Source organism: Lygodium microphyllum, chromosome 17, assembly GCF_053477565.2.
Source record: "Lygodium microphyllum isolate KBCC chromosome 17, Lygodium_microphyllum_v1.1.10, whole genome shotgun sequence".
NCBI classification, from domain to species: domain Eukaryota; kingdom Viridiplantae; phylum Streptophyta; class Polypodiopsida; order Schizaeales; family Lygodiaceae; genus Lygodium; species Lygodium microphyllum.
Window position 1 is genome coordinate 38440800 of NC_141151.1, and position 15566 is coordinate 38456365.

General features: G+C 44.4%; 1 protein-coding gene across 4 annotated transcripts in view; it reads left to right on the top strand.

Annotated features, from left to right (window-relative positions):
- The window catches only part of LOC148021793 (putative sodium/metabolite cotransporter BASS5, chloroplastic), a 47730-nt gene that overhangs the window by 30778 nt on the left and 1386 nt on the right, over window positions 1-15566 (top strand). For all 4 annotated transcript variants that reach the window (XR_015694406.1, XR_015694407.1, XM_087697308.1 and 1 more), the window contains exon 5: window positions 15173-15425. Coding sequence is in view for 2 of the 4 variants with exons in the window: in XM_087697308.1 (XP_087553434.1) it covers window positions 15173-15425 (253 nt within the window). In the remaining 2 variants the exon portion in view is untranslated. The remainder of the gene's footprint in view (window positions 1-15172; window positions 15426-15566) is intronic.

Below are 15566 nucleotides of genomic sequence, written 5' to 3' on the forward strand. Positions count from 1 at the left end.
TAATTAATACAATTACCTTTTACGAAAAAAAAAGAGACACAGAGAGAGAGAGAGAGAGAGAGAGAGAGAGAGAGAGAGAGAGAGAGAGAGAGAGAGAGAGAGAGAGAGAGTTCATCATTCATAGTCTACCTCCGAGCACTCCGTGATGGATGCACTAGAGAGCTGTGCGTGGCATCATTTCGAAATGACTGTTTTGAAGCAAGATGTTTGGTCTTGGCTGTACCCATTGGATTTTAGATTCACTTTTCAGTCTCGGCATAGTATTCTACCACTTGGTCTCGACTCTCTCTTGGACCGTATGTATGTTATCCACAATGATGCCTTCCTACCAGAGATCTTGAAAGTATGGGTGTTGCAATAATATGCCTTGGTAGATCATTTTCTTTTGCAGTTCGACATGCTTATACACCATGTCGCCGTTATGAGCACGGCAACTGCTCTTCAAAAGCAAGGAGATTGCTCTCACAACTTACAAGAGAAGAACTTGAAAGAGAAATTAAACTAGAACTTCATTGGGAGATAACTTGATTACAAGCGAACTTGATTACAAGAGAATGCTCACAAGAAAGTGGCTTGGTTACAAGACAAGACTCAATAGGAGACAAGATTAGAACTAAATAAGAATTGGAAGAGGACTTACCTCGTAGCAACCTCACAACTGTCGACGGTAAGATTGGAGGGCTTGTTGGCATGACATGCACGTCGACACATGGCATGACATGCATGTTGACACATAGCATGCTGATATCAACGATGGCATAAGTGATGATGTGGACATCTTCTAGAAGGTTCTAGAATGTTTTTGAATTTTCTAGAAATTTCATGAAACTAGGGGCCACACCTGGTCGCATACGAATCAACGGCTGTCCTTGCTTGAGTGTTCATTACATTACCTGCCCCCCCTCCCCTTCTAGCATCTAGTTTCACAAGGGGTGGTGTGTGCTTTTGAATAGGCCTTGGCTTGGTTACATGTTGAAGATGAAATTCGTGAATCTTAATAGGAGCTCTTTGAAGATGTGAAGCTGGTTTCCATGTTCGTTCACTTGCATTGTAGCCCTTCCAATGAACAAGATACTGTAATTTGCCTCTTGAAGTTCTTGAATCCATGATTTTGTCTACTTCATATTCTTGGTGATCTTCAATTACGATCGGAGGCGATAGCTTTGGTATTCTTCCAGGGATACTGGATGTATGACATGGCTCCCAAATTGAAACATGGAATACAAGATGGATTTTTATGGATGGGAAAAGTTGGAGACGATAGGTGATTGGATTTACTTGGCTAAGAATCTTGAAGGGCCCATTGGGGTCCACGATCGCAGACAATATCATCAGGTAACCCATGGTATCGATATATCGCTTCCAAGAAGAATCTTTTTGAACCTTTCCCATTTATACTTTGGTTGTTGGGATAAAGTGTGCCATTTTTGTGACTTGATCAACCACCACCAAGATAGATTCGTACCCTCTAGAAGAAGGTAGTTGGACAATGAAGTCCATGGATAAAGATGACCATGGCTTACTTGGAATAGGTAATGGTTAAAGAAGGCCATGTGATCGATGACGAGGGACTTAAGCTTGATTGCATGTGTCACAAGAACGCACAAAGTCCTTGACTAGTTTCTACGTTTATGGCCACCAAAAATCCCTTGACACTATCTTGATTGCCTTATTAACCCCAAAATGCCTTATTGAGGGGAGATCACGTTTCTTTTTTATTATATGCACTTACAAAGGACTGGGAGGAATATAGAGGAGTCCTTTATAATAGAGCGGCCCATCGATGTCCTAGAAATCCCTTTGAGTTTGTTCTTGGCCTTGATGTGATTGCCTCCTTATGTCCTTGGCAAATGAGTCTCTTGTAATTTTCTTTGTGACCTTTGATAAGAAACCAAAGTCTTCTGGGGCTTTGCTGATAATTGCCCCTAACTTTAGTTGCTCAGGTTTCAAGATTATTGAATTTCGTTAGTCATGGGCTTCATTGCCTTCTTTTGGTGCTAGGTAGGATCTTCGAGAATAAAGCATCTGGCTTCTCTTGTTATTGGCCAGGTCTATAGGTAATGATGAACTCTATCTTGCTTAGCGATGATTCAAAATACGAGAAGTCATAAAATATTCCGGATTCTTGTGATCCGTATAGATAGCGACCTTATGGGGGTGCCTTTAAGTAGGTGTTGTCAAGTCTCCAAGGAGTCCACAATAGCTAGAAGTTCTTTATCATGAATTTCATAGTTGATTTTTGCAGCAGAAAATTTTCTCGAGTGGAAAGCTACTAGATGAACTCAATTATCATCACCAATTTGGAATAGAACAACTCCAAGTGCAAAATTTGAGACATTTGTCTCCGTGATAAAGGGCTTCAATCAATCTACATGGATGAGAATGGGTGTTGAGGTGAAGGCTTTCTTTAATCTTTGAAAAGCTTGTTCAGCCTTTTGATCCCATGCAAACTTGTCATTTCTAGTTAGTTTGATTAGAGAGGTAGTAATATTAGAGTAATCCTTGATAAAGATTCGATAATAATTTGCAAATCCCAAAAAAGCATTGAACATCTCGCATAAATGAAGGTCTCCCATTGTAGAATAGTTTGTATCTTCTTAGGGTCCATAGAAATTCCCTTTTTAGAAATAATGTACCCCAAAAACTCAACTTCGGTTTGATGGAAAGAACACTTTTTTAGCTTTGCATACAAGCCTACTTTCCACAATTTATTTAAAACTATTTTGACGTGATGCTCATGCTTCTCTTGGTTCTTGGGAAAGATCAAGATGTCATCCAAATAGATTATGATAAAATCGTCCAAGTATTCTGGAAAGATATAATTCATCATACATTGGAAAATTACTAGAGCATTTGTGAAGCCAAATGGCATGACATCATATTCAAAATGCCCATACCTGTATGAAAAGTCGTCTTTCATTTATCACCTTCCTTTATTTTGACAAGATTATAAGCGCCACGAAGATCTATCTTGATGAAGCCTTTGGCTTTCCAAGTCATTCAAGGAGTTTTGAAATCAAGGGAGGACGATAGTGGTTCTTGATAGTAATCTTATTGAGCCTTCTATAATCCACACTTAACAGAGGGATCCATCATTTTTTTTAAAAATGAATAAAATTGGAGCACTTGTTGGAGATTTTGAATGACGTCTAAATCCCCTGGCAAGATTCTCATCAATATATTTCTTGAGCTCTGGTAATTCATCTTGGGATAGCTTATAGATGGGGCTAAAAGGTTGAGCTCCTTGTAAATCTATTGCACAATCTTAAGGTCGATATTCGAGTAGCATATTTGCATTCTTCTCTATCAAACACATCCTTGAACTTTGCATGTTGAGCTAGGAGTGTGTCCACAGGTTTATGTCTTTGGCTTCTCCATTGAAATTGCAAAACTTAAAAGGGATGGATTCTTCTTTGCTTGATGCACAAACACCTTTGTCTCAATGTATATTGGTCAAGAAATCTTCCTTTTATTATTTTGCACTGGCCTTGGTTCAACCTTTCTAGACCTCCAATTGATGTCGGGCTTATGTAATTCTAGCCAGGTTAGCCCAATAACAATGGGACTATTTGGGCAATGGATGATGTTGCAGGCTATATCTAATACAAGACTCCTTATGGTAACTTTTATGGGTCGAGTCTCATACCTGACATCTCCCGAAGCAAGAGGTTGACTATTAATTACTTTTGCACATATCGGCTTTGCTTTCCTTAGAAGCTATGTACCATGTTGCTCTACAAATTTCTCATTCAGGAAGCATGCTATGGCTCCAGAGTTGAACAAAGCTTGTCCGTCTATTTGTCCAGCCTCATGATCTCTATTGAGACCAGACGTTGCCAGTAGAAGGAGACCTTTTGGGTTTCTTGAAGCTTTGTCTAGCCACATGGTCTCTATTGAGGCCAGACGTCAACATTTCCCGACAATGATGGAGTAGTGGTGCCATGAATTCTCATTCTTCCTTTATTAGGAAAATATTTAGCTATGTGTCCTGATTGACTACAATACATGCATAATCATTAATTTTGTTTTTCTTGAGCTTCAATGGCTTGAATCACATCATATCAATTTGCATAGGCTCTGCCTCATATACTTGGTCTTCTTGGGTAGTTGGATCTTCAAAAGTCTTTATCATGCTTGAATTCAAAGCGGCTCCTTCATGTCTTTCTTGTCTTCTCTCCAAATAGGCAGTTGTCACATTCAATTGCTTCAGAGATAAATTCACTAAGTGTACGCACCTTTGGCATGGATTTCCCCTTTGGGGGTAGTTACTCTTTTGAGCAATTACTCTATAATGTGCACCGCTCTTTACTACTTGATTCTTTGAAAGGTCCATTGTTGCTTCCCTTAGCTACAAGGTTGACAAATCTCATCCAACAATTCCAGTTGAGATCATATCAGCAAGTCAAGTTGTGAAGTTCTACTGAGAATTTGCAAGATGCTTTATGTTAGTCTCATAAATTTTTTTGCGGCTTGCATGTCTCTCCTACTCGAGAGAATATGGTTCAACTACAACACAGAAGGCCAGATGATTATGGATCCATAGCTCATTGTCCATATGAGTACTTGACCTTCTTGACTCTTCATTTCCTTCTACTCAGCAAACCGCCCAGTTCCACTTGGCTTTCTATGCTCAGCCAGGGACCAGGTGTTGCCAAATATGCATGATGATTTGGACAGGGATATCTGTGAGGAGGAAGTCATGGATATTTTGTTGCATCTACTCAAGGACAAAAGTCCAGGATGGAATGGCTTTAACTAATGAATTTTTAAAGCCTATGCTACTAGTTTGGTGAAACCCTTGACAACCATGTGTCAGCAAGTTTGGAAACTGGAATTATGCCTGCTGCCTCATGGAAGGTAGGAGTTATTAAGGTGGTTTAAAAGTGCCATTGGTTTCTATACTAAAACACTAGCAACCCATATCTTTGATGGGATTTATGTATAATATCTCCTCTAGAGTTGCGGCTAATTGCCTCTATAAGCACCTCCCTAACCTTGTACACCCTAATCAATTGTGGATTTATCAAGAGTAGGAATATCTTGCACAATGTGCTGAATGTTCAAATGGCCATTGACTATGCAAAACACTCAAGCATGATGTTGTGTTGGTGTGACTAGAACTTGAAAAGGCTTTTGATTATTTGGATTAGTCTTTCGTGGCACAGCTTAGGCATGTTATGGGTTTTGGTCCACAAATGTCTTGTCTGATGCACACAGTCAGCATGGATGCCTCTTTGCGGGTCATGTTGAATGGTGGGGTCACTGAGCCCTTCATCCTTGCATATTTGGTTAGGCAGGGCTGCCCGTTGAGCCCCTTGTTCTTTGCCTTGGCAACCCATCTGGTCCTCTCCATGCTATCTCATTTGGTGGACATGGGACAGCTAGCTGGTCTCTCTTTTCTCTTTGGTGAACATTTGTGGGCCAATCATTAGCAGATGACACCTTCCATGATTCACAAACAAAACAAGATAACCTCTGCAAGGCATTGGACATATGGAATCTTTTTGGACAGGCCTTTGATCTTCGTATTAATGCAGCCAAATCCTCCCTCATTAGCTGTACTAAATCAGATTTATAGTCTTTACAAGGTAAGGAATGGCGATTCCTTGTGGCAATGTTGCAAGGCATAAGGGCTACCCCCATATGCGCAGATGTTCAGCCCAAGAAATTGTTGCAATGGATTTCCCAGAGATTGGTGGTCAAGTTTCTTTTACTGGAAATCGCAGGCATGGCCTTTCCATGCTTGCCTTTAAGTGGCATGGTCCATCGTGCTTCGCATGCTTGCTTTTTTTCTACCACTCTTGCCTTGGACTGCTGCTACCTTGAGGGTGCTTATTGGACACGTTCGCTTTATGCTATGGAAAATGGACACTTTGCATGCTGGTATCTCGTGCATCTCTTGGAGCTATGCTTGCACTCCTAAAAGTATAGGTGGTGGGGCTGTTTTGGATGTGTGCACTCACATGGTTACTCTTCGATAGTCCCTCTTTCATGCCATGTGCATGGATTGACATCCTTGGGTCTTTGTTACCTGTTAATTTTTGGAAGAGCGGGTTGTGGTTTAGGGTAATATGACCATTGGGGGTTCCTGATGGTATTTTCTTAATGTAGATGCTCCCTTTCCCTGGTCTTCCTACTGTTTGGTGACTCAACTGGTTTACTCATGGAAGTTGGTTCTTCAAATGGTCCGGTGGCATTCTACAGAGGATCACATGGTCATTAGCTCCTTTCAGATGGAATTATTGGTGGTGTCCAAGCTAATTTTGTGGGATGGGAAGCAAGAAGATCATCCTAAACTTAATTGCATGGCATAATTCAGCTTATCTTCTGTCTCTAACACCACTCTAATAAGTGGTAGGGGGTTGATGTCTTTCCGCATGACCAAGAGGATTTTTCGAATCCCTCCAGGACATAGGGACTTGTGGGACCAGCTTTTGACCACATTGCGGCCCAAAGATTCCTTCCTTGCCTTGGATTTTGATTGTCCACAGCAAGATTGGGACCTTGTAGGTCAACTCCACCTTTAAAAGGCTTCGGCTAATCAAGAATATCACCTTATGATTAAATAACACCATAGGTTGGTCGCTAATGCTAATATTGTTTGGGACTTGCATAAATCAAGTATATCACCTTATGATTAAAGACCACCATTGGCTGGTCGCCAATATTGTTTGGGACTTGCATGAATCGTAGGATTGGTGGAAAATGACTATCATGGAGGGTTGGGTCAACAAGACTCCATACAAATGCAAAGTCTTCCTTTGGCATGTCATGGTTGGTGGGCTTCCTCTTGTCGAGGCACTTGCAAAACATCGAATTTCCAATGGCAATTGCTTTTTCTGTCTCAGTAATATGGAATTTTTTCGCCTTCATTTTCTTTTGTGCCCCTTGGCACAGAAAATATGGACCCTCTTGTTTGATATTTGGAGGGTTGTGGTTGGCATGTTGCTGCACCCCTTTGATTGGGTCTTCGCTCGGCCCAAACACCCTACTCTGGCCCAACCATATATGAAGATTCTGTTTCATTTTCTCCATTTCTGGGGTTGTTGGCATAATTGCATAATTCGGAATGCTTTTGTTTTTTATTCTGCATTTGGGGTGTAGAGACACCTTGCTAAGGTGAAATGTCTCCTACATTGGCAACTAGATCTCATTTAGCACACTGATCTTCTTTCCAAGGAAGACTTGGTTCCTTGGCATACGGCAATTTCTGCTACTTGTTTGCTGTGACTTTTGTACTTTTTCAGTCATCTGACTTTCTGTACTCTTGTAGTCATTTGATATAATATAAATTGAGAGAGAGAGAGAGAGAGAGAGAGAGAGAGAGAAGAGAGAGAGAGAGAGAGAGCCTGGACTAGCGATTGTTCACTCTACTCCAGCTGTTCCTTCTGTGTGATTTAGTAGTACTGTTCATGTAATAGGTTGTTGTGGTCGTTCTGAGAGCTAGCAGGCCTCATGTAAATATTTCTGGTGAGAGGGAGTTTAGGTCTGTTAGCTCTATGCTGACCTGATGGTCTGTTGTAAATATTTACTTCTTAATACAATTATCTTCACCAAAAAAAAAAGAGAGAGCTTGGACTACCACTATCTTGAATGATCTTACCAAGCACATGTACTTTATGCTCTGGAAAAAGGAGTTGTTGCATGATATATATATATATATATATATATATATATATATATATAGAGAGAGAGAGAGAGAGAGAGAGAGAGAGAGAGAGAGAGGGTAACGTCGCGATCAAGATGTCGTCGTCTGTGACTGGGCCGACTGTCCTGCGACCTAACCCTGGTACCTCGTCTGTCCTCCAGTGCATCACCTGTGCCTGACCCGCTAGCCTGTGCACCCTCTATTCCGCCCCTACTGCACACAGGGGTCACCCAGACTCAGACGGATCATCAGCGAGGCAGAGAGACAGCCAAACCCTAATCGTTTGTGCCTAGCGCTTCCTACGTATCCTGCGCCCCTTGTGCTCCTGTGGGGCTGGGACCTGTGTGCCACCAGCAGGCATCTCAGCCTCCTATCGCCTGTTCTTGTAGCGTGCAGGGCAGACTGTTTGCCCCGCGCGCGCTCACACACACCCACAGAGAGAGAGAGAGAGAGAGAGAGAGAGAGAGAGAGAGAGAGAGAGAGAGAGAGAGAGAGAGAGAGGACTGCCACCTGACGAGCTTGCTTGACGAGTGCTTGCTTCGCGATGGCCTGACGACTGCCCGCGCGCCTGAAGACCCACCCGCTTGTATTCGTCTGTGGCCACCTGCTCCGCCTGACGCCTGCCGTCTGAAGCCTGTGGTCACAGAGCACAGGCTTAGCCGCAGCCTGCTCCTACTTGCTTCTTCAGAGAGAAGACAACAGTATGGCTGGCCTGGATATGGATTTTCTAGACCGGACGGTGGCAGCCCTTGGCCTTGATTCCGATACAGAGGAGCCGGAGGATATGGTGCCGTGCACGGAGGAGATGCCTTCGGGTTTTGAACTGCTGCCTGCGGGCAAACGCTCCAAGCATACTTCTGACGAGCCAATGGGTCCTCAGGAACGTTTCTATGCGCAGGTTGCCTGTGATCCTGTGGATTCGTAGGAGATTGACTGGGAGCATTTGTTGGACTTTGCCAATACTCTGCTTGGCGATTATGTCTAGCATAATAATGAAACTTTTTCTGACGCGGGAACTGATGATGTGCTGAAAGCCACGGTGGACCCGAAATCAGTCTTGCGGTCCTTTTTGGTGTTTTATGACCGTGGCGTTATACTTTTCTTCACTGGCAGGATTCCAGTGCTTTCACATATTCGCTAGTGGATGCACCATTTATTGCAAGGGGAGTGTGTTGAGGAGATCTACCTTGGACCTCGCGGCTTTTATGAGGTGCTGTTGAAATCGGAAACACATCGAGCTGAGCTCCTGTCCAAGTTGCCATTATTCTTTGATCGCCGCTTGGTCCATGTTGTACCATGGCGCCCTATGGGCGACTTCCAGCGTCTGCTTCAACGAGAATGCCCGATGTGGGTGGAAGTGGAAAATTGTCCGGCGGTCTATTGGCCATTGTTGAAGGATGCGATGGCAGTTGTGGGAATAGTGCTGGTTCCCCCAAGCCTCAGGGCTATGAATCGAAACCGTTTATGCATGTTATGGGACACGGCCAGGAAAAGGCCTGCGTGGCTTCGCCTCAATTGTTCTGGCATGCATCCTTTGCATTTTCGCTTGAAATGGGGCAACTTTGCAGGACACTGCTTTTCATGTGGTAAATTGGGGTATTTTATGGCCGAATGCCCCGAAAGACAACCGTCTTCTGAGGATGCGCATGTTGTGCTACCTAAGGATGGCATGGTGCTTGATGCCCCAACACAGGAGGCCCTTCAGCCACCTAATGTCGTGGATAAAGGCAAACAACAGGTCCTGGGTTTGGATTCCCGTAGCACTGATTGGATTGAGGCACGTAAAAAAAAAGGTAAAAAGTTGGATGCAGGCCTAGCGGATCCTGGGCCTAATGCTTCACAGGATTCCGTGCGCACGTATATGCGCAGGAAAGAAATGTTCACTTCACAGCATGCTGCGCGTACTATGGCCCCGTCTGCCCCCCGTAATCAGTCTACAAGGAAAGTCTATATAGACGGTTCCAAAGGCCCACCTGCTAAGCTGGCGTTTGATACAAAAGGTAATGTGATTACACCCTGGGATCGGCGTTATCCTCGCCCCACTCCCAAGACAGTGGATTTTCCTTCTACCTCTAAAGCAGGTCGCCAGAATTCGTTTGCAGTATTGGCTGATTTTCTGGATGAGGGTGTCCTAGATGCTCTCGCGGAAAAGGTGAAATCGAGGCAACAGGCGCCTCGTTCTTGACTTCCTTATTTTGAAGATATATGAATATAGCCACGTGGAATGTGCGAGGCATTTGCTCTCGCCATAAGCAACATGCCATGTGGACTGTCTTGCATGAGAACCAGTGGGATGTATTGTGTGCAGTTGAGCACCAAAGTCACGGTGAAGCAGGAAAAGTTGTGGATTGTCATGGATTCCATCTGTTTTATGCAGGGACACATGCTACGCACTATTCGGGCGTGCTGATGATTGTCCATGAGAAATACCAGCCTGTTCTTGTTAAAAATGATGTGCAATGCGGCTTTCTGGTAATCGAAGTCTTATTTGAAGGAGAGATTTTATGGTTGCTGGGCCTCTATGCTCCGAATGATCCCGCATCCCGACGGGATCTTTGGTCGACTTTGCAGGGCTCGATGTCACTTGGCCGAAGGGGGTTTTTGATGGGAGATTTCAATATGTGTGTTGACTCTTCTCAGTCTAGTTCAGGGCATTCGGTAATGGATACGCCGGAAAGCCGGGTGTGGAATTCCTTTGCTTTGCGCGTACTTAAGCAAGATCTTTGGTCGTGGCTTTACCCTTTTTTTTCAGGGTTTACTTTTCATTCCGCACAATATGCAACTACTTGGTCGCGGTTGGACCGAATGTATATCATGCAGGGGGATGATTTTCTTCCCGAGATGCTAGAAATGAAGGTCTTGTAGCAATATGCATTGTTGGACCATTTCCCCCTCCAGCTTGAGATGCGGGCACAACCTATTGCACCTTTTATGCAGTTGCTGGATAGGCTCCCTTTACGTTTCAACTCCTCTTATTTGAAGCATCCAATTTTTCAGGGCTATATGCAGCAATTGATTGAGAGGTTCTTATTGGACTTCGCCTTTGAGGGTTTGGCTTCATTTGCACGGCTGCTCTCTAATGTGCAGCGGGTTGCTCGGCAATATGGGATTCATCATGCCTCTCTTTGTCGGCGACGTCGACATGCAGCAGAGGACTTATTGGCTTTGGTCCGTTCGTTGCTCGTGGATACCCCAGATGATGATTTTCTGCTGTCATTGGAGAGGCGTTTGGCCCATCTTATTCAAGTGTTTCAGTTGAAATCTTATCAGCAGGCCAAGCTGCATAACTTGACTGACACATTGCAAGATAGTGCCTGCCAGACTCATAAGTTCTTTCGCGCCTTGCATGCTTTTCCTGCTCGCGAAAATATGACTAGACTCCAGGATTCGGAAGGTCGCATGGTCACTGATCCGCAGACCATTGTCAATATGTGCAGAAATGATTTTATGGAACTTCTTGGTTCTTCTCCCTCGCCTTCTAGCCAGGTTACGCATGCCCGCTCGGTCTTCTATCATCTGGTCCGCCAGCAGGTTCCACTTGATATGCAAGCCACTTTGGAGGCGGATATTTGCGAGGAGGAGGTTATGGATGTTTTGTTGCACCTGCCTAAGGATAAAAGTCTTGGTTGGGATGGTCTCACTAATGAATTCTTTGAGAACTCGGCCACGCAGCTGGTGAAGCCATTGGGAGTCATGTTTCAGCAGGTTTGGGAAACAGGGATCATGCCTTCCTCATGGGAAGAAGGCCTTATCAAACTGATTCCAAAGGTCCCTTCGCCGTCAATGCTGCAACACTGGAGACCAATTTCTTTGATGGGCTCGATGTATAAAATCTTCTCTAAAGTGTTGGCGAATTGGCTTCACAAGCACCTTCCAGCTATTGTGCATCCTCTCCAATATGGTTTCATTAAGGGCCGCAACATTCTGCATAATATCTTAAATGTACAAATGGCTATTGACTATGCGCGGCACTCCAGTCAGGAAGTGGTATTGATTCAATTGGACTTGGAAAAGGCGTTTGACTATGTGGACTGGTCTTTCATTGCAGATCTCATGTCTGCTATGGGTTTTGGTACTCGGATGTCCCGATTGATCTACACCATTAGTGCTGCGGCTTCTTCAAGAGTTATGCTCAATGGTGGGGTTACAGAGCCATTTGTCCTTGCACGCTCGGTCAGATAGGGTTGCCCTTTGAGTCCTCTCTTCTTTGCCCTGGCAACTCACCCGGTCCTTTCAATGTTATCCTCAATGGCGGCTTCTGCTCAGCTGGCAGGATTGTCTCTTCCTTTGGGGCAGCACTTCATTAGCCAATCTTTGGCTGATGACACCTTTATGATTTTGCTGGCGGACAGGGACAACATTTGAAAGACATTAGATGTTTGGACGCTCTTTGGTCAGGGCCTCTGGTCTTCGCATCAATGCCTTTAAATCAGCCATACTCAGTTGCACGGAGCCTGATTTACAGTCATTAGGCTGGCAGGGCCAGGTGGTTTCCCGTGGCTCCATTGTCAGGCATCTTGGATACCCATTGGTGGTGGATGTACGGCCAAAGGACCTACTGGAGTGGATTTCACAAAAACTGGCGGCGAAGTTTATGTATTGGAAGTCGCAAGCGTGGCCATTCCATGTCCACCTCAAAGTGGCTCAGACAATTATGCTACCAATGCTAACGTATTTCTTGCCATTGCTGCCGTGGACGCCTACTACTTTGAAGGCTCTCACTCATCCCATTCGTTTCATGCTATGGAAGAAGGATTCACTGCAGGTAGGTATTTCGTGGATTTCATGGTCACATACATGTACCCCTAAACGCATGGGTGGTGGAGCTATTTTGGATGCAGAAACTCATATGCTGGCTCTTCGTTGGTCTCTTTTTCGTGCCATGTGTGTGGATCATCACCCGTGGACCATCATAGCCCGTTATTTTCTTGAGGACAGCGGGCTACGCCATGGTAATACACGACTTCGGGCCTCCTGGTGGCATGTCCTTAATGCTGACTCTCGATTTTCCAGTCCCTCTTCCTCTCTGTTATTGCACTTGGTCGGCTCTTGGAAAGTGGTGCTCCAAAAGGCCCGTTGGCATCCAGTGGGGGACCGCTTGCAGACTAACTCCTTTCAGCTGGAATTGTTGGCAGTATCGAGATTACTTTCATGGGAAGACAAACATCAGCTCAGACCGAGATTTAACCGCATGGCTCGTTTAGGTGTGACTTCGATTGTGGATGCTACCCTTGCCACTCGCAATGTCCTCGCATCGTTTCGGACTGCTAGGAGACTTTTCAGGATCCCGCGCGGATACCGTGGTTTATGGGAACAGCTTTTGTCGGAGCTTCAAGGTAGGCAACCCTTTCCTGCCCTGGCTGTGGATTGTCCTTGGCAGGACTGGGACCTTGCAGGCCGGTTGAGTCTGGAAAAGGCCTCTATTAATCAGGTGTATCATCTTCTCATTCAAGATCACCAATGGCTGGGTGTGAAAGCTAATACTGTTTGGGGACTGCGGAAATCGCAGTCATGGTGGCAGGCAACGCCAATGGAGGGCTGGCTGAATAAGGCACCTTTCAAATGCAAGGTCTTTCTTTGGCGGGTAATGATTGGTGGTCTTCCTCTTGCCTCGGCCCTTTCCAAGCGTAGAATCTCGAATGGCAATTGTTTCTTCTGTACCACTACTGCGGAATCGGCCCAACATCGTTTTCTTTCTTGCCCGCTCGCCAAGAATATCTGGTCACTCTTGTCGCAAATCTGGCGCGCGGTGGTGGGGTCCTCACTAACTCCTTTCGATTGGGTTTTTGTGCGCCCAAAGTACCCCACACCGCCACAGTTACATATGAAGATCTTATTTCACTTTTTCAGATATTGGGGATGCTGGCACATTTGGACCACGCGCAATGCTTTTCTCTTTGATTCGGCCTCTAATGTACCGAGACATATTGCCAGGCTTAAAGGGCTCTTGCATTGGCAGCTAGATCTCATCCGGCACTCCGACTTGCTCCCTCGGGAGGATTTGCTTCCCTGGCATATGGCAATTGCCTGTGGGTCGTTGCCATGATTGGTGTAACCCTTTTTAGTGCATTAGTACGGGGATTTCCCACACGTTGGCCTAGGGCCCTTGTGTCTCTTGTAATCATGTAATCATGTAATCTTGTACCTTTTTTTCGTAATTAATACAATTACCTTTTACGAAAAAAAAGAGGCCTAGGGTATCCTTTGGGTGTTGATATTCAGCCAAAGCACTTGCTAGAATGAATTTTGCACAAATTGCATGCTAAGTTTGTATATTGGAAATCTCAGACATGGCCATTCCATGTTCGACTGAAAGTTGTGTAGACTATCATGTTACCTACACTTATTCTTTGCCACTTTTGCCGTGGACTACCACTACCTTGAATGATCTTACGAGGCACATCCACCTTATGCTCTAGAAAAAGGACTCATTTCATGCAGGTATTTCGTGGATCTCTTGGAGCCATATTTTCACCCCAAAAATCATGGGAGGAGGAGCTATCCTGGATGCTGAGACTCATATGATGGCTCTTTGTTGGTCACTTTTTCGAGCTACCTGCTTTGACCATCACCCTTGGGTGTTTGTTATCCATTTCTTTCTGGAAGACTGAGGACTTGTGCATGGTAATACCACCATCAAGGGCTTGTGGTGGCATATCCTGAACACTGTGAATCAGTTTTCTACATCTTCCTCTTTTTCGGTGAATCATTTGGTATGTTCCTAGAAGCTAGTTCTACAGAAAGTGCAATGGCACTTAACAGAGAATTGCTTGGTTGCTAACTCTTTCTGGATGGAATTGTTGGCTATGTCAAGTTTGCTCTCTTGGAATGGGAAACACGAGGACCTATCCAGTATCATCTCATGATCAAAGATCACAGTTGGCTGGTCACCAAAGCCAATGTTGTTTGGGGCCTGCATAAGGCTTGGTGGAAAATGTTTGTGATGGAAGGTTGGCTCAACAAGGCTCCATTCAAATGAATGGTCTTTCTTTGGAGAGTGGGTTGGTGGATTTCCCCTTACCTTGTTCATTCAAAGCACTGAATTTGCAATGGCAAATTTTTCTTATTTATTTTGTGTTCTATGGCCAAAAAAATCTGGTCCTTGCCTAGTATTTGGCATCTGCACCCCTCTGAGTGGGTCTTTGCTAAGGCAACATTTCCCACTCATGAGCAGTCACATGAAGATATTGTTCCACTTTTTCAGATTTTGGAGTTGTTGGCATAACTAGGTCATCTGGAATGTGCTTGTTTTTTATTCAGCCTGTGGAATTCAGAGACGCAGATCTAGGCTCAAAGGTATTCTACATTGGCAGTTCAATTTCTTTCAAAATGCTGATATTGTGTCTAGGGAGGAGTTTGTTCCTTGGTACACGGCAATTTCTTTTGTTCCTTTGCCATAACTTTTGTATTCCTCGCCTCATTTTGCTATGATATGATATAATAACCCTTTACAGAGAGAGAGAGAGAGAGAGAGAGAGAGAGAGAGAGAGAGAGAGAGAGATTCTCATCAAATTCCCATTTCAGGTTCAGGGATTATCCTGGTCTCTTGTGTTAGTGGTGCACAATTGTCCAATTATGCTACATTTTTGGTGCAACCATTAATGGCCCCAATAAGTATTGTAATGACAGCTCTATCCACTGCTACAGCAGTGGTAGTGACACCAGCTCTGACACTTCTCTTACTCGGTAGGCGGTTGCCAATAGATGTAAATGGCATGATGGTTAATATCACTCAGATTGTAGTTGTACCCATTGCTGCTGGAATAGCTCTAAACAGGTAGGTATTCTGATCAAATCGATTACTTTTTATTAAATGTGTCCTTGCCAGGTGTTTGGTCTAGTATGAAAGCTTGCTGATGTCTTAGTGGCTAGTGTTTGACTGCATCCACAAATCAATGTGGGCATTATCTGTGTGTGT